Raw genomic sequence first — 27068 nt, 5'->3', positions numbered from 1 at the left:
ATCCTCCAAAGATTCTTTCGAAAATTTCTCAACGAAGTTTATTTATAGGAAAGAAGTAATCGGATCTCCTAGAATTTCCTCCGACATTTTTTTGTTTTTGAATCAATTTTTATAAGAGTTTATTATAATTAATTCAAAAATTACTTACACATTACATTCCTAGAAATTCCTACTACATTTTCGCACAAGTTTTCGTAATAGTGCATTTGTATGAAACCTTACCTCATTGCTCTAGGGGTCTTCCATGTATTATTTGGTTGTTAGACATAAATAAGTAAACAATTAACATTTATTTTGTAACAAAATAATCCTAACAGGTGGAAAACCTGGAAGAACTGATCGAAGAGGCCGAACTGGAAGAGGAAAAGCCCCGGAAAAATCAAACGCGTGGCCGGAAAGGACATGGTTACACGAGGATAGCGGGCGGGAAGTATGCATGCGATTACTGTGAGAGGGAATTTGTGGACAGACGCGGAATTACGAATCACGTCAAGCTGCACGAGCCCAAAGAGCCAAAGCTGAAGGAGTGTCCGACGTGTGGCAAGATGTTCACTACCGCTTACCATCTGTCGAGACACGTCAAGATTCACGACGAGGATGTTCAGTGCGAGCACTGCGAGAGGAAATTTCCCATCGATGGCTATGGCGAGTATGTGCAGCATATGGAACAGGAACACCCGGGGAAGGAACCGATTCCGCAAAAGTAAGTACTAGATAGGCTTCTGATTCTAGTGTCGACTTGTTCTGGGGGAGTAATATGTGAAAAGGTGCGGCAGTGGTTCTCAAACGCATGGAACGCGGTATTGGTCAATTTGCTGGATCATCAGTTCGTTATACAAGTGGGTTATACAACGTCAGCCGATTACATAGAATGGGTATTATCCTGGGACACGATTATATGAAAAATTCATGGTTTCATTGCTACACATTTCCTTTTAATTACAGAACTTATGATTTGTGAGGTGATCAGCATACTAGCCTTGTTGAAAATGCATGATTAACGTTTTAAAGCTGACTCGAAAGGAATTTCGCGATAACTTTTGGAAAAAAAAACTTGAAAAGCAATGAGAAGGAATTAATAAAGAAATTGCGTGAACTTTCAGGGAGGTAATCTTTGCAGAAGTTTTATGATTCTTTAGATGGATTTCTAAGATAAATTTCAATAGGAAGAATTCAGCAAGAATTCTTGAAGCAATCCATCAAGTAATTGCTCAATAATCCGGATATTTGAATCAACTTTTAGAATTCTGCAAATAGAATTTTTTGTGGCAACAAGAATACAGAACAGCATACACCAAAACATTCAGAATTTGCTTCTCAGCTTAAAACTCTTCCACAGTACCATAACATTCATTACAATAAAATAATTCAATTTAATAAAAATTGAAGTTGTCTTTCTTAAGATACCCATTAGTGTGGGACACTTTTTGGACTGCATTTAGGTCCCATAACAACTGTGCAAAATTTCAGCTCGATCGGAGAAACTATATTGTAGCGCCAGTCGTTCAAAGATTGTATGGGATTTACTATGGGAAAACTTACTTTTGCAAAGAAAAATCGCCAGAGGTCGCCCATTGACCTTTATAAAAATTCTGAACACAGATCTCGATAGGTATTTCTACGATGAACAAAATTGCCGAAGATCGCAAAGCAATCCGAAAAGTGGACTGGAGCGAGAATCTAAATTTTGTCCCACACTAAAGGGTATCTTAAGAAAGACAACTTTAATTTTTATTAAATTGAATTATTTTATTGTAATGAATGTTATGGTACTGTGGAAGAGTTTCAAGCTGAGAAGCAAATTCTGAATTTTTTGGTGTTTGCTGTTCTGTATTCTTGTTGCCACAAAAAAAAATTCCCATTTGCAGAATTCTAAAAGTTGATTCAAATATCCGGATGTTTGAGCAATTACTTGATGGATTGCTTCAAGAATTCTTGCTGAATTCTTCCTATCGAAATTTATCTTAGAAATCCATCTAAAGAATCATAAAACGTCTGCAAAGATTACCTCCCTGAAGGTTCACGCAATTTCTTTATTAATTCCTTCTAATTGCTTTTCAAGTTTTTTTTTCCTAAAGTTATCGCGAAATTCCTTTCGAGTCAGCTTTACAACGTTAATCATGCATTTTCAACAAGGATAGTATGCTGATCATCTCACAAATCATAAGTTCTGTAATTAAAAGGAAATGTGTAGCAATGAAACCAGATAATTTGAATTTCTGCAATTAAAATTGCTGGGATACTAAGTATACAAAAAATATCAAAAAATCCTCTAGAAATTCCATTAGGAGTCGTCCATAGATTACGTCACGGTTTTCGGGACCTCATCAAACCCTTTATACATTTTTGCCCAGAATCTTCAGTTTTTTTTCTATTTCTTTATTTGGCAGGCTCAAGCGCACTAGGCATAACGGAGCCGAATAATCAAATCAATTTAATAAAAATTATAATTAAATTGTATATCCTTGCCTATATAATTCCTCTATCCTTTGATTTTCCTCCTCGATGTATTGCTGCCGAAGAACAGGGTCATCAATATGCGAGTATGAACCACGTCGCAAGCCAGTTCGTCGGGCAGCGGGGGGAACATCAGAAACAGCTTCGTTGCTATCACTTTCGCTGGAGAGGGTGATAGGCGGCGCGACACGTTTCGGGGCATTGGTGCTGATTGTATCCGAGTCAACTGATCTCTGTCGTTTTGGCTCCTGCTTATTGTTGATCTGTTTCGTACTACTTTTACCTACAGTCTCCGGCTTGGATAGAGATGGCCATTGTTTTTCGGTAAGCGGTGGCTGGCTTTGACGATTGTTCATTTTATTAGACTGCTGTTTGTGACTATTAGATGTTGCCGCTTCAGAACACCGTAGCTTTGGATGTTCTTTAGTTCCACAGTTTCGGCAGGTGCGTGTCTGCGAAAAATACGACACATGTGTCGTTTCTTCGCACACAGTGATGTACGACGGAATTGGTACGGTTAGTTTCATGCGTACTATACGCACGCCGTTGCTGAGGCCCGGGAAGTAGCTTCTCCAGACGTCGTTTCGTATAGATATCACTTCACCATACTGTTGCATAAAACTGACAATGAGATGGTTTTCGATATCCTCCGGGAGATCATGCAGACAGACATCGACAGCGCAGCTATCGATGTAAATCGGCAACGGGATTGCGAGCCGTTTCCCCTCGCAACTCATGAAACGTTTCAAGTGGTGATTTGAAGCGATGTTGGCGGCTGCCTCCTCACTTTGCATGGCCAAATAAACTACGTGCTTCACGTTGTGCATTTGGATGCTTTTCACCACCGTCATGTCCAGTTTCAACTCGCAGTCTAAAAACTGCTTTATGTCGGCGACGCTAGGTCGTTTTGGTAGAACCGAAGTGTCCAGCACAAACTTTCTAGCAACATCTTCAATGAATCGCCTAGGAATCACGTTTGAAATTCGTGTAAAGATTTCGTTATGATTATTTGAAGTAGTCTAGTGAGACTTACAACAATATTCTACCAAACATCTTTTTAATTTAACTTAGTCCACTGATGCCACATACACAGATTTATCTGTAATTACACAGATTTTTTCCTGCTCTTGCCTACAGATATCTGTGACCACAGATCACAGATTTTTGAGATAAATAAGATTTTTAAGCTTTTATGATATTTCACGAGTTTAGGACACAGTTCTGGAAGATATAAATCAGAAATGCCATTTATCTGTTTAGTTTTTCTCAAATACATCAATATTTCAATATTTTAGAAACTTTTACGTACCTTTAACTTTTTTTAGAAAAATAATTACAAAATTAGAAATTTTTGACATGCCAAAAACAGTCATAATACGTTCGCCATTTTTTTTTTGACCTTAAAAATGAAAATTTTACATGTTTTTGCGTCACAGATTTTTACCAAGATTTTTGGAGGTTGACTTAAGATAAAAAAGATTTTTTTAGTCGAAAACACAGATGAGAGTCGGAAAAAATGTGGCAACACTGACTTAGTCTATGTTTACTATAAGTATTGAGATGCACTGAGTACTGAGATAAATACTTGTAACGAAATGGACCATTGAATGTAACTCTTTCGGTCCATCGCTATAATGGGAGCGATGCGAAGCACTCCGTTTAAAAGCATTAGATGTTATTCTTCATCTGTTACCGTTGTATGCATTTGTACAATTAGAAGCGGAGAAGAGTTTTCTAAAGCTTAATAGATTAAATAAGTTTAAATCAAGTTAGCTCTGCAGTCCATTTGGATAAAGAAGTACTTGGGCACCTTCTTGGTCGAATTATTTGAAATTTTGCCATAGAAAGTACATCTATACGACGCATCTTGGGGCCAAACATAAGCCCAATAGCTTCCGAAAAATTTCCCTGCCGAAGTGAATCAAAAGTGCCATCAATCCGGCTCCCTATGTTGTGCATGTAAAATTGCATCGCGCAGTGGGAGATAAGGTGCAAATGCGTTGAAGGCACTAAGTAATATCGATTGATGACCGCTGCTTATTCTAATGTTGGTAAGGATTTTTGCATTACGTACTGTACACGAAGTCTGGGAAACAACATGCTTGCCGCAGCACCTGGCTCTGCTGAAGGTGGCAGAGACCACGACTGTTCTAGAGTTGAGCTTGTTAATGACACTTGTTAATGACACTGCTGGTAAGCAATAGCACACGCACTTCACCGCCTCAAGGTACCGGTGCAGTTGTGTAAGCTTCTAGAAAGCTATTTTGATGGTAGGATTCTACTGTATGACACAGAGGAGGGGCAGAAAAGCGTTCGAATTACCGCGGGAATACCTCAAGGTTCAATCCTGGGCCCGCGGTTATGGAATGCGATGTACGATGACGTACTGAGACTGCTCTTACCGACGGGTGTTAAGATTGTTGGCTTCGCCGACGATATCACCCTAGGGGTCTATGGAGAATCGATGGAGCAAGTAGAGTTGACAGCAGCGCACTCTATTTCCATAGTTGAGGAATGGATTAAACTAGGACTGGCCCGTCACAAGACTGAGGTGGTGGTGGTCAACGACCGCAAGTCCGAGCAACGGGCGCTTATCTCGGTAGGTGATTGCACCATAGAGTCCAAGCGATCCCTTAGGCATCTTGGGGTAATGATCGATGACAAGCTCAGTTTCGCTAGCCACGTTGAATATGCCTGTAAAAGGGCATCTACGGCTATATGCGGCGCTTTCGAGAATGATGTCTAACTGTCAGCAAACGCAAGCTACTGGCAAGCGTGGCGCTATCCATACTAAGGTATGAAGGACCAATCTGGTCAAAAGCGCTTAGAACGAGCAGAGACCTAAGGCGTTTGGAAAGCACGCACAGAATAATGTGCTTAAGAGTAGCAAGTGCTACCGGGCGGTATCTAAAGAGGCCATTAGCATCATAGCCAGGATGACGCCCATCGGGCTCATCATCAAGGAAGATATTAGATGTTTCAACCAAAGAGGTACCAGAGGAGTCCGCGACACGTGTAAAGAGAAAACGCTCAGAAGTTGGCAGCAGGAATGGGATAACTCCACCCATCGCCTAATATCAAATGAATCAGATTGGTATGGAAGAAACCATGGGGAAGTGAACTTCCACCTGACGCAGTTTCTGTCAGGACATGGTTGCTGTAGACAGTACCTGCATGGGTTCGGGCACTCAGAATCTCCTGCGTGCCCTAATTCGGTGTACAGTGCCTCGACATTACCCTTAGCCTCAGAAGCTTATCTCCCGGAACCACCTTACGGTATTTCTACGGGGAGGGGCCAGTGCATATAGCACAACACGTGTAGCAGAAGTAGCCTAGGCAAACTGCTTCTCCTAGCCGACTTAAACAATGTTGCAAGGGAACAGCCTCGGCAGGGCTAATCCTCTGCAGCCAACTCTTGGTTGGCGCGCTATATGCGATAAGGGTCTGAGGCCAAGGGTAATGTCGATGCACTGTACACCACTTGAGCAATTCTAAAAGAATTGAAAAAGAAAAAAAACAAAAAAAAAGCTATACGGCACTTGAGCCTAGAATACTTTAGAATCGTTATGTTAGTATCTTATTGAATTATTTTGAAACAAATATGCCGTTTTATGTGCTCCCAAACAGAAGTATTTATTACTTACTCAGTATTGTCGTATCCAATCCTGTTAGTCAGACGACAGAAAACCTATGTTGCACAAGATGAGGTTGAGATTTACCGAAACTTGACAGAAAAATCTTTCATTTCCATTTTTTCATTTTGCAGCGTTTGGTGGGGCAATGAGAGCGCTAGTCAGTCCAAAGCCGGGGAAGGGATAGGTAATGGCCGTAATAGTCTATGCGGACCACTTGAACACCATCGGAAAGGATGAGAAGGGTTGGGGTAGGGTATAGGGAATTGGGGAAGACTTGACACAGTAATGCGATTAATGCTGCAAAATGTAAATGTGCTGAAAGCAATTTAATTTGAGTTTTGAAGTTTGATTTGACTTATTAAAATTCTAAATAGATCGGCCATTGCACAAGTAAGAAAGAATATGCTGATCGCTTTTTAGAAATTTTATAAACAACAAAATAATAACAATATGAGAGGGATGCTAAGGGCTGCTGATGGCACAATGCGACGCTTTAGGAGATTTTGATACTGATTGAACATTACTATACAGAGCGCAATTCAATCCATAGTGATAACTTTACAAATTTTATCTATTTTTGCACTGATTGACGATGCTGATTTAAACAAACATATTTTAAAAATATTTGATATTATTAGTTCATTTGTTTGTGTGATCTAGGTGTTAATAATGGAAAAAATTACATACCCTTGATGATAATACTTCCCTGACCAGAAATATTATATTTTGAGCACCCTTTTCGAAGCTATTCTATCCAGGTATCATGCATTATATTAGTGATGCTCATGATCATGCAACAGATAAGAAGGAGAGAAAAAGAGAATATAGGAACAGTGATTAGTAATGAGTTAATTATGTAGTTTTGTTAGAATTATAAACAATTAAATAGTAGTAATGAATAGCTTATAAAATGACTTTGCAGCATAGCTGAGCCTTTCGGATCGTAAGACCGATGTATAAAAATAATTTGTTTCAAAATTGTCCGCGTGGTCTTCTAGTGCTTCTATTAGATAAGAATCAGTCATAGACATACATACCGAATGCTCGCCATGACCCTATGTCCAACATTTGTATATGTATAGCCTTAGCTGATGTAGCTTTTTTTTTCAAAACCTTGTCAAGTATAGAAAATTGATTTTATTTCATTTATTACTACATTGAAGCTACATTGTACTTATTAAGTATTAGGTATTGTTTTAAGTTTTTATCACTATTGATATTATCAAGGCCAGAATTCCCAGTGAGTGAAGAATTTAATAGTACTATAACACCATAGAAGATCGCTAAACATTACCTAATCATGGAACGGCTTTTTGGTCTATTATTTTAGGTAGATGCTATTGATCTCCCTTTGCTCCTATCCGCAACCCGGTGCACGTGCCCTGTTGGTTTTCGAAAACCTCATAGAAGATTACAAACCGTCAATGGCATTCCCAATTACTATCCCACATTGCACATTCAAGGGTCTAATCGTGCTCCTCACCCACCCTCAGTTCGTAATCTTCTCGCCAGCTTGAAATTATATTTTCCCGAAGTGAAAGTAATTTTGATGAGTGATAGCCTAGTGCAGCCCAACTGCATAGTACAGTAGTTTAACCAGAATCTTAAGGTCAGAAGATAAAATCTAAATTTTGTAATAAAAAGATTGCCATTGCTTTGAAATTCACCCAACATCTAATCAAAACTACTAACAACAGCGATCAATTATCAAAATTCATCGCTCCCTGGAAAATATAATCCCAAACCCAGGGATTTTTTTTATTGACTGAAGCGGGAATCGAACCCACACCCCATGATACGATGCGCTAAAATGCCTGACGACACTAACCGCACGGCCACGAGGCCCTTTCGAAACTTGACAGAAAAATCTTTTAACTAAAACTATTGTGATATGCGTTCAGGTATGTGCTCACATTTTAAAACTAACTTGAATTTAATTTGGTTTTCCCCATTATATGATGGTCTTCAGAGCTTCACTTGTTGAACACTGATATTTGGATAACTTTGAAAATAACCACTTATAACATTCTGATATCGCTAACAATCATATGCGTCCAAGATATTACAATGAAACTGCAAAAATTGAATGTATTGATGGTATATTTTCATGTTTGGGAAGCGTTGACCAGCTATGACCATATTGCCCCGCTCCTACATGTTTTAAGTTCTGTAGTTAATGAAAAATTATTCTAGAATGTGTATACAATTTTTTGCATAAAATGCTCATCGATAGTAGAAGTACGTACTGATGTGAAAAAATCACAATAAAATTAACAATACTTTATGCATTATTTATTTATTTATTTTTTATTTAATTGAGGCATTACCCATATCCTCCAACAATTCGTAGAATCTTACATAATTTTTCCTTGAGAAAATTTCTAATCGCTATAAATCTTTTGTTTCCATAAATTTTGATTTGTGAGCTTTCATTTTTCAGAGGTCTGCGGCTTCGAAAAGATTGGGATTTACTGCTCTAGTTATATAGAAAATAAGTAAAATGTTTGTTTCATTGAGTATTCAGAAATTGATCTTCCGTGATATTTTTCAAATCTTTATTCCACTCTTTTGAAATCATGTGGTTTACGAACGACCCATTTGTAACGCTATTTGGTTCTTCTTCTTCTTTTTGGCAATACGTCATCACTAGGACAGAACCTGCTTCTCAGCTAAGAGCATTTTCACAGCTATTAACTGAGAGCTTCCTTTACCAAAGTGGCAGGAACGATGATACTCTATGCCCAGGGAAGTCAAGGAAGGAAACCTTTTTGATTCTATGGTTCATTAAACGTGGGTGCCCTCACTAAGTAGATCAAAATTGTATTTTTTCAATAATTGATGCTTATCAGCTTTCTGACAATCACTCAACTATCGATCCACCAAGCTTACCCCAATGGTTCGCGTACCCCCAATGTTTGAGAACTGCTGCCAGTGCCAGAGAATCCCGCACAGCTGTAGCGTTTTCACAGCCATACCTATTCTCTTAATTCCGGACAGAACACCAGTTGCAAATGATGACAGGCAAGATCCGGCTAGGCCGTTCCGGTGTGGAATATGTTCCATGAGGTTCACTCGGCGAACGCATCTGAATCGTCACGTGATCGGCCACAGCTCGGTCAGACAGTACGAATGTGACCTTTGCCACCGGAAGTTCCACCGAAAGGACAACCTGAGGATGCACTTGGAGAGACATGGCGTAGTCACTAAAAAACCGGAACCTGCTGTGAGGAATCCCATGCTTCCAAGGTTAAAGATAGAAGAAGGAACGGAGGTGGTTGCTCCGGTGGCGGAGAAACAGGGGCCACGGACAAAGCTTTGTCCAATTTGCGGGAAGAATTTCGGTAGGGCTTATCATTTGAATCGTCACTTGCGTTTGCACGCTACGAAGCCGGAGTACTTCGCGAGGCAGAGCAGGATGGTGGACCATGTTACCGATCTAGTTACTGGTGCTGATGGTTGTTCGAAGAAGATCGTGCGATGTACAATCTGCGACAGAGGTTTCGGTAGATCCTATCACCTGAAAAGGCACATGAAGCAGCATGGCATCGACGCTTTTCGACCGGCCCCATCGAAGGCTGACAAGATTGAGTAGGTATTAGAATGTGAATGAGTTGCTAGATATGATCCTCCCCCAATAAGTCGACACAAGCTTTTGAGTTTCTGGTTTGTGAATTTCTCACCTCACAATTGATTTCGTTTCCTTTGCAGGAAGTATGACAAGACCGAGCGAGAGCTGGCCGACTTAGGACTATCTCTCACGGCAGAGCTGGTGGCCGAACGAGGGAAGATGGAAGCCATCTGTCGGATTTGCGATACCACTTTCGATAGGATCGCCGAGCTTCGAAATCATCTGCGGACCCATGCGGATCCGAAATCCTTTGCCGACATCAATATCCACACCAAACCGTATCTGTTCGAGGATGGTTACGTTCAGGAGAACTACCTGGACTACTTGGTACAGCAGGTGTGCAGGTGGGACGTACTTCGGTTCCACCAAATCGTGGACCCCGATGGCGAGGAGCTGGAACTGAGTGACTCCGATTCGGAACCGGAGGACATGGAACATCCCATAGAAGGAATCATCCACAGGGAACACATCTGTGGACTGTGCAGTCAGAGCTTCCTACGGAGGAAGCATATTATGGACCACGCCAGAGAACAGCACAACCCGGAAGAACTGTTTGCTTGCAGACACTGTTCACGTGGCTTCCCGAGCACCGAACTCCTTTTGCGCCACATGAAACAGCAATGTCAAAATCAACACAAGAAGTTCCTGTGCACGTTCTGCAACGAGAAGTTCATGTGGCAGACCAGTTTGAACAAGCATGCCAAAGTGAAGCACAAACCCGCCCGGCCACTGTGGATCAAAACGGAACCGAGCGGCGAGGAGGAGAAGAAGTACGTTTGTCAGGTTTGCTGCAAGGGCTTCCAACGTTTGGAGCACCTCGAGCGCCACATCAAGATCCACATCCCGTCGGAGAAGAAGTTCGAATGTACCCAGTGCCATAAGAAGTTCAACCGAAAGGACAACCTGCGGTCGCACATGAAGATCCACAAGAAGAAGACGACGGACGAGGCGGACGCCGCCGAGAAGCAGAACCAGCTGTGCGTGTACTGCGGTCGGGCGTTCTCCAACTCGTCCAATTTGATTGTGCACTTGAGGCGGCATACCGGCGAGCGGCCGTACAAGTGCGACATTTGCGATAAGGTAAGGATTCGAAACATCTGAAAGTTTTAACTTATGTGGTATACGGGAAGTGTCCCTGCAAATTATTTGTACGGAAAAAGTTGACCAAACGTATGACGAAAGGAGTTGGTTCCATATCGTTATCTCTAGAGGCGCTGTAGTTGAAGACTTTTTTCTCCAACCTTTTTGTATCGCAGGCCCAAACTCAGAAACAATATTGTGTGTCAGTTCTAATTTTGACTTACAAAACTGAAATTTCGTGAAGTCTCATGATAGTCAGTCAATGAAGAGAGATCTGTTATTGCAGACCATCTGACTCAGGATCTGCGAGACTCCTTACTGATAATCTTGCCCTGGATTCTGTATTTCACAGATACGCGTATTTCGACCTCAACTGTAAAATTTCGAGATAATGCATTTAATCCTCAAAAAACTTTTATATTTACATTCATGAGATTCTGATTACTCCCGAATATCCAACGCTTTTAGGATTTGAACACCCCTAAAGACCACATAAGGCAATCTCTATGATGAACTATAACTCGGACATTTCTGGATGGATTTACAGTGGTAACACTATCATGGGTCACCCACTATTATGGGTCATTTCCATTTGAAATGCGTGTGGAACAGAGTGACTAATAATCGTGACAAGGTGACCCATAATAGTGTATGCAGTGTACTTCTAAATCAATCACAGATTCTTTTGGTCAACCTTCCTGTTCAAACTTTAATTCATTGGCGGAAGCACTTCCCGTAGAATTGATTTTCGCGAGGTCATATAGACGGATTTCACGCCAACTCGACACGCGATTGGCAGCACCCCTTCAGAATTCAATGAAACTTTCTGGATGTCAAAAGTATGTGAAACTAAGATACACTGCATACACTATTATGGGTCACCTTGTCACGATTATTAGTCACTCTGTTCCACACGCATTTCAAATGGAAATGACCCATAATAGTGGGTGACCCATGATAGTGTTACCACTGTACTTTGCATATTTTGTATTTTCAAAATCGATCTAGACTAACATTTGAACAGGGTCAAAGTTTTTTTTTTACTTTTTTTATAAACCCGTATAACTCGAAAACGGTAAGACCTACAAAAAAGTGTTGTATGGGGGACTGTCGTGAAATTTCCTGACGTTTTAGAAAAAATCTCGATTACTTTTTCAAATCGACGTAAGTAACTTTCATACGGTTTTGAGAAAACAAATTCAGAAGAATCACAACCTGTCTTTTAAAACTGTTTTAAAATTAATCAACTTTTTAACATTTTTTCGCCGAGTACATCGCTTAAATTTTGCATACATTAAGCTCGCGTTCAAAAACTAGGGAGTTCCTGTTATATCCCACAAAAAAAATATTACAAAATGATAAGCCGATTTATTCAGTTACTTTCGACGTTTTTCTATCAGTGTAAAATCGGCTCAAGTAGTGTTTTGTTTTGATTCGTGGTTAAGTCACTTTGTCTCTCCATACAGCGGAGCGGCGAAAGTAGGGGTTAGGTTGCGAAAGTTGAAAATCTTACTTTCGTCGTTTTGTAAATCCGGAAATTACACGTTCTAAAAGTGAAAAATCGAGTTGGTTTAGAGCGCCACGTGTAGGATTTCGTCTGCGAAACACGTAGAATCGATAAAGTAAGTTTATATATTTTTTTGATTTGAGTCTGTTTGAATAAGTTTTCGAGAAATATTGAAAAAATAAAAAAACATTTTCTACACCGAAAAAACAATGATTCAAAACTTTAAAGTCGATTTAAAAAAAACGGCCATTTCAGATTTTGATCATCCTTAAGCAAAAAGTTTCGTAATTAAATTTACTAAAAGTCGTCCATACATTGCAAATTGGGCATATTTTAGGGAAAAAAGTTTTTCTAACAACGAATTTTTTAAGTCCAAAATTTTTTTTTCAGAAAAGTCGCTAATTACCAGTATTTCACCTTGTTTTAAGGAGTTTTTTTTTGTTTCGTAGAAAAGAAGACTGTTCTTTGCAAATAAAATCATGAGTTATTAGCTTATCAACTTTCTCCACGAAATACGTAACAAATTCTTCAACAGGCTTCATTATAGTTTCTAAATTACAGCGATAGGTGGTGAGCCATTGCTGAAAAAACTACATCTTCTTTGTCGCTTTCCTCTAAAAGCGAGATTAGTTCTCCTGTAATATTTTCTTTGGAATTACACTTTTCACATTCTCGAAAAAAAACAATCAGTCGTTCTTACTAAAACATCGCATAACAGTTTTTCACAAATTTCTGCCTGAGAGACAATTCCTAAACTGTTAAGCATTAATTTAACATTTTCGTGGTATGTGCACACACATACATTGTGAATTCCTGTGCTATCGAGAAGCCTACAATGTTTACATTTTGGCATCTTTTTTCAAAAATCATGTACGCCCATTTAAGAGACATCATCAATAGACGCTTTTGAACTTGTTCTTTACTACCATTTCGGTACTCAGAAACGAAGTCATTAGCTCCTGGCATAGGCCTACTAATATCATCACTATCAAAGAAATCAATAACAACCTGTTTATCTGTTTCACTAATTCCATGCCCACTTCGAGCCCTTGTGGTACATAGAATGCCCTGTTCATTCACAAGTTGTTTTACTTGTCTTACCATGTAAATTGGTGCCTCGAACTCCTCGACAATTTTGTTGATCGACCACGACTTAGGAAGAACCGATAATATTTTCAACTGGCCATTTCTGTCAATATTCAAATGAGTTGAATTTTTCTTTCAACTGATTGATGATTTCCTCGAATGCCTCCACCTTGTCGACGTCCATTGCATCCATGCCTAGTATGTCATGACGTACAGCTTTGGTGATCTCCACTGACTTTTTAATTCGATAGTCCAAGCTCCTCATGTTTCTCGACGATATTGGGGATAAATTCAAAGTTTCAATAATACTGTTGAATTTTTCCACGTTGTAGGGGCCTAGTAATTCATCCGCTGATGGGACGGATGGCAAAGATGAACAGGACGGGACTGCTTCTGAAATATACAATAATGTCGAATTAATATATTGATATGGGTTCTATGTAAACAATCATTGTCGTTTAATGTGCTGCAAAGTAAATTTATCTTACCTAGCATTTCATTGGAGGCCTGACCGCTTGTTGGTGGTTGTGGTTGTAACTTCGCCTGCACCCGAACGTCGTTTTTTCTTTGGCGGACTTCTGTGGAGCCTGATCACTAAGCGACATGACTCACAAATATGCATAGTTTCATCAAGCTGATGACTATATCCCATAGCACGTATGTGTTCGATCATTGTTGGTGACAAGTTTCGCAATTGGCTACGCCTGCACTTAGGATTGTTTATACCGGGGCAACATCTCGAAATTTTGATGCGCGATAAATCTTGTTGATCCATCTTTAACTTCTTTTCACAAATGACTTAGATAAAATGAAAAGAGTTTTATTGACATTGTAGGGTCTTAGTAGTGATCTTAGTAGTCCATGATGTTAGTAGCTTGACAAGAGGCTCTAGTAAATAAATCATTATAAGTTGCATCACCAAACAAACCAGTCGTGTCTCTACAGACATCAAGCTTAAATAGTTATATGCATAGGTAGAACGACAATTATAAGTTAAATACCTATCTTTCTATACACTCACGCGGTGATTGTTGAGTAACTCAGGTCGTTAACGGACATTTTAGGTAGATAACAATACAAACATTATTTCTTATTCATCTGGCTTGTAACGCAGGTACGTTTAGTAGTATTTTCTAGAAGAAAATTTAATGGGGTATGGATCAGGTTGTTCCTTTTCAATGTTTGCAATCTTTCGAACCATAAAAATCCGTCGGATTGTTAGACGGAGTTGATTTTTTCATAGGCAGAGGCGAAATCCATAGATTGCCTTCATTTTAAAAAACATAATCACTGCATAATTCCGTTTTTTTAACTATTCTCAATGAAAAATACAATTTATTTCTGATTCAAATTCATTTATCACTTGAAAACACGATCATATTTGACGATTTAGAACAAAATCTTTGAAAAAAAAATTCAGTTTTGGGCTTGAAAAATTCGTTGTTAGAAAAACTGTTTTCCCTTAGATATGCCCAATTTGCAATGTATGGACGACTTTTAGTAAATTTAATTACGAAACTTTTTGCTTAAGGATGATCAAAATCTGAAATGGCCATTTTTTTTTTAAATCGACTCTTAAGTTTTGAATCATATTTTTTTCAGTGTAGAAAATGTGTTTTTATTGTTTCAACATTTTTTTCTAAAACGTCAGGAAATTTCACGACAGCCCCCTGTCGTGACTTCCTTACCAAATTTATTAAAAAGTTTCTGGATTAAGCAATCCATTTGCGATCATTTGGAATCGAAATCGTTTCACTTTTAAAAAGCACGTCTAATCGCGCTAAGATTATCCAACAGACTGCCTTTCCAGTTTAATCGCAGCGACACGCAAGATGCCGATCAACTCGCTCGTTTCTATCTTCCGAAGCAGAGGAGTCGCAGTTTATGCGCTCTCCTTTTTCCTCCCATTCTCTACGGTTACATGCCGTCTCATTCTCACATTCACACTGCGCCGACGCTAACTACCCAAAGTCGAACTACATGTTCGTGCTGAAAAATCGTTGCGTTGGGTCTTACTCACCACTTACTTTATTGACCACCAGATCGGGAAAGAGGGTTTACAAAGATCTTCAACGACTTATATACTATGTGTACCGGAAACGATCTTCTCTACATAATCGACAAGATAATTTATCACTATCAAGTTGCTCTAGATAAGAACGAGGGGTTTGTTCTACACTATTTATCATCTCCCTTCTTTAATTAAATAATTTCGTTATTTCTACGATACTTCAATCACAATTCTATATCTAAAAAAATCTGGTTTACGTTTTGTTCTAACACTTCGTCTAAGTTTGAACGGTCTCTCAAAACTAATTAATGACGTACTAAATTTTCTTCTACGTTTTGATCCACTTCTTGTGGTTTTCGGAAATATGTAATAATCTTTGACAATTCTCTTTTTAAGTTGATTTTGGCTAGCTAGTTTAACTGCACCACTAATATCTATGTAATAAGTACTAGGACTATTGATTCCAACAATTTTAGCTTCCATCCAATTCCTATCCGTTTTGAACTGATTTTTATACCAGACAAGGTCATCAATTTTAAATTTTTCCCTAACAGTTTCTGTACTACTGACATTTTTAGACGCTTTCTTGTGAAAATCCTTATTTTTCTTTACAATGCGTTTCTCTACAACTTCATCAGAAAAGCTTACTTTATCATCGAATGTTACTTTCTTTTGTTTAACGATCTTTAATTTCGTGTCAAGTTCAGTTTTTGGTACAAATTTAAAAATCATATCATTGGGACTACAACCTAAGACTTGACTGTAGCTATTTCTATTACTCACGAGAAAAATTCGAATCAACTCGTTTAAGTTTTTGTGCATATAGTTTTGATCATTCAGGAGCTTTCTAAGTGATTTCTTAGCGGTCTGAACCGCTCGTTCAGCTTGTCCGTTTGATTCCGGACTATAACTAGGACTTTTGATCAACTTTATTCCTAACCATTTTGCCCAACTCTTCAACATCCCGCTTCCAAAAGGTGGTCCATTATCTGAGACAATTGTATCACAATACCCAAAAATCGAACAAAATGAATCCAAAACATTAATCACCGACTGAGCATCTGTGTTCTTCATGACCTTAACATCCATCCACTTTGAGTAAGAGTCTACTATCACCAACAATGTTTTTCCGGCTATATGACAGAAATCCACATGAAGTCTTTCAAACGGTCTGTTCACTGAAGGCCACTGCGTTAATTCTTTGGTAACAGCTCTACCAGTCACACTACACGCTCTACAACCCTTTACGAATCTTTCGATGTCTGTGTCCATACCTCGCCAGTAAACGTACCTGCGTGCCATTTGCTTCATCCGGACTATGCCCAAATGACAGCCATGCAACAGCTCGAGAATACGCTCTCGACAAGACAAGGGAACCATCACTCTCTCACAGAACATCAGACATTCACCTTCCGTAGACAGGGAACTCACTCTCTCGTAGTAATATTTCAAATCGTCCGTTACCGCGTGGTCTTCCCAACCGTGACTCACACATTTGTACAACTTCCGAAAGAACTGATCCTTCTGCGTTTCTTTCCCAATCAAGTCCAAATTTATCGGGATTTCTTCTCTCACGTTATTCACTAGGACATCCGAATCTACCCCTGTTTCTCCTTCAATCGGCAATCTTGACAAAGCATCGGCCTCAGGAATTTTCTTTCCCTTTCTATATACAATATCAAAGTCAAAAATCGAGATCGCATACGCATACTTCTGAAGTCTGGCCGCAGCCAGCGGCGGTATACCTTTCTTTTGATTGAAAATTGTCACCAACGGCTTATTGTCCGTCACCACCGTAATTTTCTTCCCAAAGATGTACTTCGCAAACTTAGTCAACGCAAACACTATAGCCAAAGCTTCTCGGTGTAAATTAGGATAGTTCTTCTCCGCGTTAGACAAAGTACTCGAAACGTAAAATACCGGTCTTTCTACCTCACCGATCTTGTGACATAGTACCGCCCCTACACCAACGGCACTTGAATCACATATCACCACGATCGGAAGCTTAGGATCGTATAGCTGTAACACTCTGTTATCTAACAACATTTTCTTGGACTCCTGGAAAACTTTATCGCACTGTTCCGACCACCGAAATTTAACGTTTTTCTTTATCAGCTCATAGAGAGGTGCTAATCGTATCGACAGATTAGGCACGAACTTCGAATAATAATTCACCATTCCCAGGTATGATTTGAGCTGAGCGGCGTCCTTCGGTGTAGGCACTTTAGCTATCGCTTTCACTTTTTCCTCACAAGGGCTTAATCCGTTCTCCGAGATTTCATGTCCTAAATAGGCTACTTTCTCCACCAAAAACTCACATTTTTCCAGATTAACCTTCACTTTATACCGTTGCAATCGATCGAACACCTCGAGCACTTTTTGCTTCAGACCCTCAATTGTATCACTTCCTACTAGAATGTCGTCAAGATAGCACTGAATCCCTTCCAAGTCCTTCAAAATTTCGTCCATAACTCTCTGGAAAGTGCTTGCTGCACTCGTTATACCGAACGGTAGACGCAAATATTCGAATAGTCCCTTATGAGTGTTAATCGTCAAGTATTTACGCGATTCTTCAGACACCCTCACTTGCATGTATGCGCCAGACAAATCTATTTTCGCATAATAGCGATAACCACTGAGATTGGCGAAAATATCACTTATGTTGGGGAGCGGATAATGTTCTGTATTAATGACCTTATTGATCGTAACCTTGCAATCAACGCATAGCCTAATGTTACCATCACTTTTCGGGACTATCACTATCGGAGAAGCCCAATCGCTCCTCTTCACCGGCTTGATAATATTCTCTCGCACTAGCCGATCTAACTCGTCACTCACCTTCTCTTTTAAAGCGTATGGTACCTCATTGGCCCTATAGAAAATCGGACGCGCATCGTCCCTCAAGTGTATCTCAGCCATGAAACCCTCGATTGGTTCATCCAGATTCTTCGTAATAATTCCACTGTATCTAGATCTAATCTGCGATAGCAATATTGCGCGTTCTCTATCTAATCCCCGGTTCTCATAACCCCTAATAGAGTTCACAAACCGATCTCTCCAGCCGGGATACAAAACGTCCAGCCAATTTCGTCCTAACAATGGCACAAAACTTTTGTTGCTTTGCCTTTTCACTATCACCGCACTCAACAAGTGAACACTCTCATCATTAGGCTTTTGTACTTCAACTTGAAGCTCTCCCATTATCACCAATTTATCCCCAGTCATTACTACCAATTGGACCTCAGATTTTCTTAGCGGATGTTGGGCAAAATGTATCCTATAATCTCTGTCTGACATAATCGTATAAGTTGCTCCTGAATCTACCTCAAAACTAATGCACTTACCATATAGTCAAAGATCGTGATAAAGCGCTTCCGATGCCACGTGGTTGATGGCGCGTGGCCTGCTACCGTCCGAACATGTGCTCGAACCGTCGTCATCCGTAGCACTCGCCGCAGAATTTACTCTTTCCGTTGGGAATCGACAAAACCTCGCTATGTGTCCCAACTTGGAACAGTTGTAACACCTCACATCAGATCTCTTCTTCCGTGGTCCCACGTTTGACCACGAATTTCGGCGACCGTAACTAGTTGAACTCCGACGGCCTCTGGAACCATTCCGCTCACGACTTCTTCCTCGGTCTCTTCTAGCATAGTTTCCAGCATTGGTATTCACCCGATTCACAGCACCATTCTTCACTTTCATTTTCGTCATGTCTTCTTCAATTTGTTCTAGCACTTTTGCCTTAGCCACTGCTTGCTCAAAAGTCGAATTATCGTCACTGTTCATCAATTCACCCTGAATCTTGGTATTTGAGATACCGGCGATGAATTTGTCACGCAACGCTTTGTCCAAAAAGTCCCCGAACTCACAATGCTTAGACAACGCTTGAAGTTCCACTGCGAAATCTGCCACCTTCTCAAATTCTTGCTGGTTCCGCTTAAAAAAATTAACCGACTGAGCAATTCGATTACGTTTCGGGCTAAAATACGTTTTTAACTTTGTCACTACCACTTCGTACGTTACATCCTTGTGCGTCTTCGGGTACAATAACTGGTTCAACTTTCTCAGCGCGGGGAGGCCGATATAGTGGACGATCAGTTTTCTTTTGAAGGTATCATCCGTAATACCGTTGAGCTCGAAAAAATTCTCGGCCCGCTCCATGTAGTCGTCAAAATCCGCGCTCGGCACAAAATTATCCAAAGATCCAATCAATTTCGCACCAACACTCACGTTTTCTTCACTCATCTTCTTCTTACTACTTTCACCTAGCATATTTGCACGTTTTCTAACCTCACGACACCACGTGATTTACACTCGTCGCCACTGAAAAATCGTTGCGTTGGGTCTTACTCACCACTTACTTTATTGACCACCAGATCGGGAAAGAGGGTTTACAAAGATCTTCAACGACTTATATACTATGTGTACCGGAAACGATCTTCTCTACATAATCGACAAGATAATTTATCACTATCAAGTTGCTCTAGATAAGAACGAGGGGTTTGTTCTACACTATTTATCACGTGCCTAGTTTCTCTCTCTCTTGTAGCGTCGAAGCATTCGTCTTCCCGAACCATATTAGAGCGATCTCTCCAGGGATCGGTCGACATTAAACAAGCCGACTTAAAATTACGCGGCAAATACATTTTTATGGCATGTTTCGATTTAACGCCAAACACGCTAAACATTTTTTAGTCATTCCTCTTTTTTTTATTTAATAGGTGTATAATGCAATCTATATCTACTACAATATTCCTCTCTTCTACTCTCTTTGATAATCCAATCCAAATCCAATCCAAATCCAAACCAAGTCCACTCCAAATCCAATCCAAATCCAATCCTAGTCCAATTCAAATCCAATAGAATCTGAATGTAAACCAATTCAATCTGAATTCATTATAACTCAAATCTATATATCGTCCCCAATTTCAATTCAATATCAAGTGTTGCAGATCACTGTTTTTTTTCTCATAATTTTATTGTAGTTTCATTGTATTGTCACAGCTTAAAACTCCCACTCATGCGTCAATGAATGTGACAAGCTTTCATTGAGCTTATGAGTAGACTCAGTTTTCTAAGCTTGCAACAAACTGTTAAACTGTTTCTCCACAATCTTGGAAATCCTTGTTTCTACGGAAAAAATCTATTTTTTTTTTAACTGGGAGTCCTCCCGCTCCTTTTTTTTTTAAGCCTAAAAATTCTTTCGCTAAGACCCATTCTCTGGCATTTTATTTTTTTTTTTAATTTTCGTAGACCTCCCGCTCCGTGATTCGCCAAATAACACAACTCGGAGACCTCTCGCTCCGGTATTAACATTTTTTTACCACGAAGACCTCTCGCTTCGTGCTTTATTTCTATCTAGGAGACCTCTCGCTCCGGTATCTTTATTTCAACCGTGAAACTCATTCCGGAAATATTCGAAGTTGCTCAGCTTCATCACCTACTTAACTTGCACCGTATCGCAATCCTCGCATAAAAAAATTACTGCCATTCGATAAGCACTATTCACTCAAATGATTTGTCATCCTCCTCATTCCCGTTAAATTCCACTAGCGCACACACACGCGGCTTGTAATAACCACCATTTTGTTTTTCAGTCCATTTCAAATCCTCGAGATTGATTTTTTTTTTGCAAGTTTTGATCGTATAAATACTTACTCAAACGGAGCGTACTCTGCGCCATTGTCGTGACTTCCTTACCAAATTTATTAAAAAGTTTCTGGATTAAGCAATCCATTTGCGATCATTTGGAATCGAAATCGTTTCACTTTTAAAAAGCACGTCTAATCGCGCTAAGATTATCCAACAGACTGCCTTTCCAGTTTAATCGCAGCGACACGCAAGATGCCGATCAACTCGCTCGTTTCTATCTTCCGAAGCAGAGGAGTCGCAGTTTATGCGCTCTCCTTTTTCCTCCCATTCTCTACGGTTACATGCCGTCTCATTCTCACATTCACACTGCGCCGACGCTAACTACCCAAAGTCGAACTACATGTTCGTGCCTAGTTTCTCTCTCTCTTGTAGCGTCGAAGCATTCGTCTTCCCGAACCATATTAGAGCGATCTCTCCAGGGATCGGTCGACATTAAACAAGCCGACTTAAAATTACGCGGCAAATACATTTTTATGGCATGTTTCGATTTAACGCCAAACACGCTAAACATTTTTTAGTCATTCCTCTTTTTTTATTTAATAGGTGTATAATGCAATCTATATCTACTACACCCCCCATACAACACTTTTTTGTAGGTCTTACCGTTTTCGAGTTATACGGGTTTATAAAAAAAGTAAAAAAAAAAACTTTGGGACTTAAAAAATTCGATGTTAGAAAAACTTTTTTCTCTAAAATATGCCCAATTTGCAATGTATGGACGACTTCTAGTAAATTTAATTACGAAACTTTTTGCTTAAGGATGATCAAAATCTGAAATGGCCGTTTTTTTTAAATCGACTTTAAAGTTTTAAATATTTTTTTTCAGTGTAGAAAATGTGTTTTTATTTTTTCAATATTTTTCTCTAAAACGTCAGGAAATTTCACGACAGTCCCCCATACAACACTTTTTTGTAGGTCTTACCGTTTTCGAGTTATACGGGTTTATAAAAAAAGTAAAAAAAACTGACCCTTTCCAAATGTTAGTCTAGATCGATTTTGAAAAAAAAAAACAAAGTATGTAAAGTATCTTAGTTTCACATAGTCTTCACACCCAGAAAGTTTCATTGAATTCTGAAGGGGTGCTGCCAATCCCTTTGTCGAGTTGGCGTGAAATCCGTTTATATTCTGAGTCGGTTCAATGATCCTGTGCATGCTATAAAACGTTTGACTTTTACTGTGCGCTCTGTTTTCAAGTTGCCTGTGAGAGAGAGCGAGACAGCACCAACACACGGCGCACAGTAAAAGTCATGAGAACAAAAGAATTCATGGCACGTACAGAGGCTCATGAAACTTGTATTTTGTTTCCGCAGGGCTTCCCACGTTCGTCGGATTTGCAGTGCCATCGAAGGACACACACAGGCGAGAAACCCTGTCTGTGCACCATTTGCGGAAAGGGCTTCTCTCGATCGAACAAACTTGTTCGCCACATGCGAATCCACACCGGAACCAGGTATTACTAGGAACACTAGTATCTTTCGTTATCAGAGAAAATGCTGAAGGTCTCTTCTTTTCCAGACCGTACGCGTGCACTTACTGTGACCGTTCCTTCACCCAGTCGAACGATCTGACCCTGCACATCCGACGTCACACGGGCGAGAAGCCCTACGTGTGCGGAGTGTGCAACGAGCGGTTCATCCAGGGGACGGCCCTCAAGGCCCACCAACGGATAACGGGCCATTTCGACGATGGCACCACCCAGCCGGAACGGTTCGCCAGCATCAGCGTCAACAATCCGAACCGGGTGGAAAACAGCGGCCCGAAAGCCGTACGCACAAGCCCGGGAGCGTCGGGGGAGGGTATCCCTAAGGTCGTCAAGCCAGTCAAGTCACGTAAGAAGACCAAGCAGACCGCAAGTAGCAGTAGCAGCACGGCCGTTAGCTCTCAACCAATGATCAGTGAACCGCCGGCAACCGTCGTAACATCACCACCCACATTGACCGTTAGCTCGGCACCGACTTCGCCCGGTGATAGCAGTTCCACCGGTGGGGGAAGACCTCCTCCGCATCCTTCCTCGTTGGGACTGAACAATCTTTCCGGGACACCGCACGGTTACGTCCCGGTGCCCTATATCATGCAGAACTACGATCTCGCCTCGACGGGACTGTTCTCGCAGAATTTCAGTCAACAATAATAGCCCCGTAGTGTAGCGCTTTGTCCCGTTCTAAAATTCTCTACTGTTTGCGTGTAGTTGTGTCATAAGGATTATAATGGATAATAAAAGGAAACTGCTAAACAAGTAAAGCTTAAAATGTTTTGTTTCGTTTTTATTTCCGAACGATTTACTTAAATTCAAAGCGATGTAACATTCTTCCTGTTGTAGGCTATGTAGTTTGTAAGAAACAACGTTTTGAAGTACATATAAGTATTCTAAGCTACATATTACAAACTAGTAAGCGACACAGATTAGGTAAAGCTGTTGTATACACATAGAATAGTTTTTATTTGTAGAGTTGCAGAGAACTTTTTTTTGTCTGAAGTTGCATTTTCCTGTATATCTTCTGTTGAATTATGATTTGATAACAATAAAAAGTGTTTATTTCAACAATGTATAGCAGATAATGATAGTACTTGCATAATATAACTGACTGTCTTTTAGTCAGGTAGAAACAGAAACTTTTTGACAAGTTGGGAGGCCATTTAAATCATCATCTAATATTTTCAAAATTATTGCAGATTTTCACGGTATTTGTTTTTTATTATTCTTCTTCTTTCTGGCGTTACGTCCCAACTGAGACTGAGCCTGCTTCTCAGATTAGTGTTCTTATGAGCACTTCCACAGTTATTAACTGTGAGCTTTCTTTGTCGATTGACCATTTTTGCATGTGTAAATAATTTTAAATAGATTAATTGAGCATTCTAATACCGTTGAGCATGTTCAAATGTTTTCAATGACACATTGCGCTTACATGCTACAAAAATCTTTCATCATCAACTGATTTTTCATGGGCTCAAGTGGCTTAAGGCATTACGGAGCTAATTTCATCATGTAACCAAATTAGTTCTTGTAGCACAATATTCTGGTTAGGTCAGTGAACCCATGTACTCACGATTCAGATTATGTAACATGCTACTGATCGATACCTGTTGTAGGGAAAGTGTACCAGTTATGGCCATAGTGGTTCCCTATTTGGCCATATGTGACATTTTTATATCTTTCGCATTTTGAATATTTTTGAATGCTTTAACATCAAGATTTATCTTAAATCTAACTGCTACAACACACAAAAATTTCCAAAATTTGAAGACATTAAAGTTACCACGTATGGCGAAATAGGGAACCACTATGTCCATAACTGGTACACTTACCCTATATCGAAGCATACGTCAAGAAGTACTTACGAGTTGAGTTTTCGGTTATGGGTAGCATTGTATGCACTGAGAAATAAAAATAGTCACAAAATTACTAAAGTTTATGCATCAATGACTATTTTCTATCTGCCTCTCTTTCATTCTGCTGTGAATTTTCACACTAACTGTCATTTCGACTGGGTTGAAGCTTAGCGATGCTTCAACCAGGGTGAATTGACAAATAGGAATAAAATTCCCTGCAGGGTAAAACAGAGGCAGATAGAAAATAGTCATAAATTACTAAAATTTAGTCATTTTGTGACTTCCCGCGTTTCTGAGTGTGGAATATAATAAAATATACGACGTAGAAAGCAGCGATATAAAATGGAAGAAAGGAATGCAAAGTTTAGAACATCCGTTATTATTTTGTTTAATGGAATTAAAAATCGTAGCGTTTACAGAGCTTAATGTTGAATGTGTGTCTTTGTCAGTTTGAAAAACTTTGTGTAGCTTCCAAAGTGTTTTTTTTTTTCGTTTGTGAAGGGCAGCTGGTATGTCTATATTAAACAAGCACAGTTCGCAGTGGAAAAAATACATATAAATCTTCAGTTTGTGTAGAGTTCAAACCATATAAGTGTAGGTAGACCAGCAGGTAATCCACAAGGCCACGGAACAATTTACGATTTTCTGGAAACCAAATCCGGTATTTACGTAGAATCCATGAACAACTCTATTTATATCATATTTCATAGATATATCTTTTCAAAATTATACCCTTTAACTATGAATTCCATTACCCGGAATAACTAAAGACCATCACCGCGAGTTCCAGTTTCGAGAATGATCGGGGTTTTGGAATCTTCTCAAGAGAGTTTGGATACTTAAGGAAGACATGTAACATTAAGCTCTGCAAGTGTTATGATTTTAAAATCAATGAAACCAAATAACGTATTTTTCATACTTCTCTTAAGCGTATCTCAAGTACTGAGGCTTTCTCTTCACGAGTTTGCTTAAAAATAAGTTAATTGATTTATATAAAATATTGCCCTACAACAATATTTTTGAATAATAATAATGTCAAAATGGCTCTGAATGCCTTACAGCGCTTGAGCCTTAGAAAAAAAATCAATTGTGAAAGATTTTGACGACATGTAAAGTACAATGTGTCACTGAAAACATTTGAACTTCCTTATCGATATTGGAATGCATATTACAATATGCCCCATCTACAAGAAGGACGATAAGTGAGGTTGTCAGAACTATCGAGCTATCAGCATTCTAAATGCGGCATACAATGTTTTATCCCAGATCATCTTCTGTCGTCACCTGTAGTAAATGAGTTCGTGGAAAGTTATCAAGCGACAACGGACCTGATCTTTACTGTGCGGCCAATCCTCCAAAAACGTCGTGAATACCAGTCATCGATTTCAAGGCATACGATAGTATTGACCGCGTTGCGCTATGGATAATCATGGACGAGAACAGCTTTCCCGGGAAGCTCACGAGACTGATAAGAGCAACGATGGAAGGTGTGCAAAATTGTGTGAAGGTTTCAGGCGAACATTCCAGTTCGTTTGGATCCCGCCGGGGACTACGATAAGGTGATGGACTTTCGTGCCCGTTGTTCAATATTGCGCTAGAAGGTGTTATGCAGAGAGCCGGGCTCTACAGCCGAGGTACGATTTTTACGAGATCCAGTCAATTTGTTTGCTTCGCGGATGATATGGACATTGTCGGCCGAACATTTGAAAAGGTGGCAGACCTGTACACCCGCCTGAAACGCGAGGCAGCAAGAGTAGGACTGATGGTGAATGCGACCAAGACAAAGTACATGCTAGCTGGTGGGGCCAAGCGCAACTGGGCTCGCCTAGGTAGCAGTGTTACAATAGACGGGGATACCTTCGAGGTGGTCGACGAGTTCGTCTACCTTGGATCTTTGCTTACGACTGACAATAACGTTAGCCTTGAAATACTGTGGCGCATCATCAGTGAAAGTCGGGCCTCCACTGTGTCCAGCTGTTGTCAAAAAAGATTCACACCCGCACCAGTAGTGTCTTCCTCTTCTTCTTGGAATATTCGTCCTCACTGGGACAGAGCCTGCTTCTCAGCTTAGTGTTCAATGAGCTCTTCCTCAGTTATTACCTGAGAGCTTTCTTTGCAAAAGTTTGCATTTTCGCATGCGATATCATGTGGCAGGTACGATAATACTTTGTGCCCAGGGAAGTCAAGGTGATTTCCATTACGAAAAAATCCTTAACCGATCAGGAATCGAACCCAGACACCTTCAGCATGGCTTTGCTTTGTAGCTGCGTACTCTAACCACTCGGCTAAGGAAGGTCCCACTGGTACAATGTACAATGAGCGGCGAGCTAGTTGAACGGATGAAGTGCGCATCAAGTTGACGAGCATGGAACAGAACCGAGGATGGAGAGATGCGGCCAAGAACCGAGTATTGTGGTGTTAAATTGTTGATTTAGTGTTATTCATTTAGATGTTAACTGAATAAATGAATGAATCCTACAAGAAACCTGAAATATTAGATGTCTGACTTTATGAACTTCAAAATGTAATGGTGATCTCGATAAAGGGGAAAAGCTACTATAATGGTAAATAATAGTAGTAACAATAAATTGAAAATGTAAAGAGCTTAAATGTTGTGCATGTGTTATTAAAGTTGCATGTTACTCAGTATTTATAGGAAAGTTCTCGAATGAATGGTTC

General features: G+C 39.9%; 1 protein-coding gene across 2 annotated transcripts in view; it reads left to right on the top strand.

Moving 5' to 3' along the window:
• LOC5573971 (zinc finger protein 420) overlaps positions 1-23308 on the top strand; it is a 29543-nt gene extending 6235 nt beyond the window's left edge. The window contains exons 2-6 of one of the 2 annotated variants that reach the window (XM_021848868.1): positions 318-703; positions 9090-9680; positions 9801-10800; positions 22370-22509; positions 22575-23308. In XM_021848868.1, coding sequence (XP_021704560.1) covers positions 318-703; positions 9090-9680; positions 9801-10800; positions 22370-22509; positions 22575-23190 — 2733 coding nt within the window. In that variant the 3' untranslated portion in view covers positions 23191-23308. The remainder of the gene's footprint in view (positions 1-317; positions 704-9089; positions 9681-9800; positions 10801-22369; positions 22510-22574) is intronic. The other variant, XM_021848869.1, reaches the window with a different exon arrangement.
• The last annotated feature ends 3760 nt before the right edge of the window (positions 23309-27068 follow it).

This window comes from Aedes aegypti, chromosome 3 (assembly GCF_002204515.2).
Source record: "Aedes aegypti strain LVP_AGWG chromosome 3, AaegL5.0 Primary Assembly, whole genome shotgun sequence".
NCBI lineage: Eukaryota > Metazoa > Arthropoda > Insecta > Diptera > Culicidae > Aedes > Aedes aegypti.
This window is presented reverse-complemented; position numbering and strand designations above follow the sequence as displayed.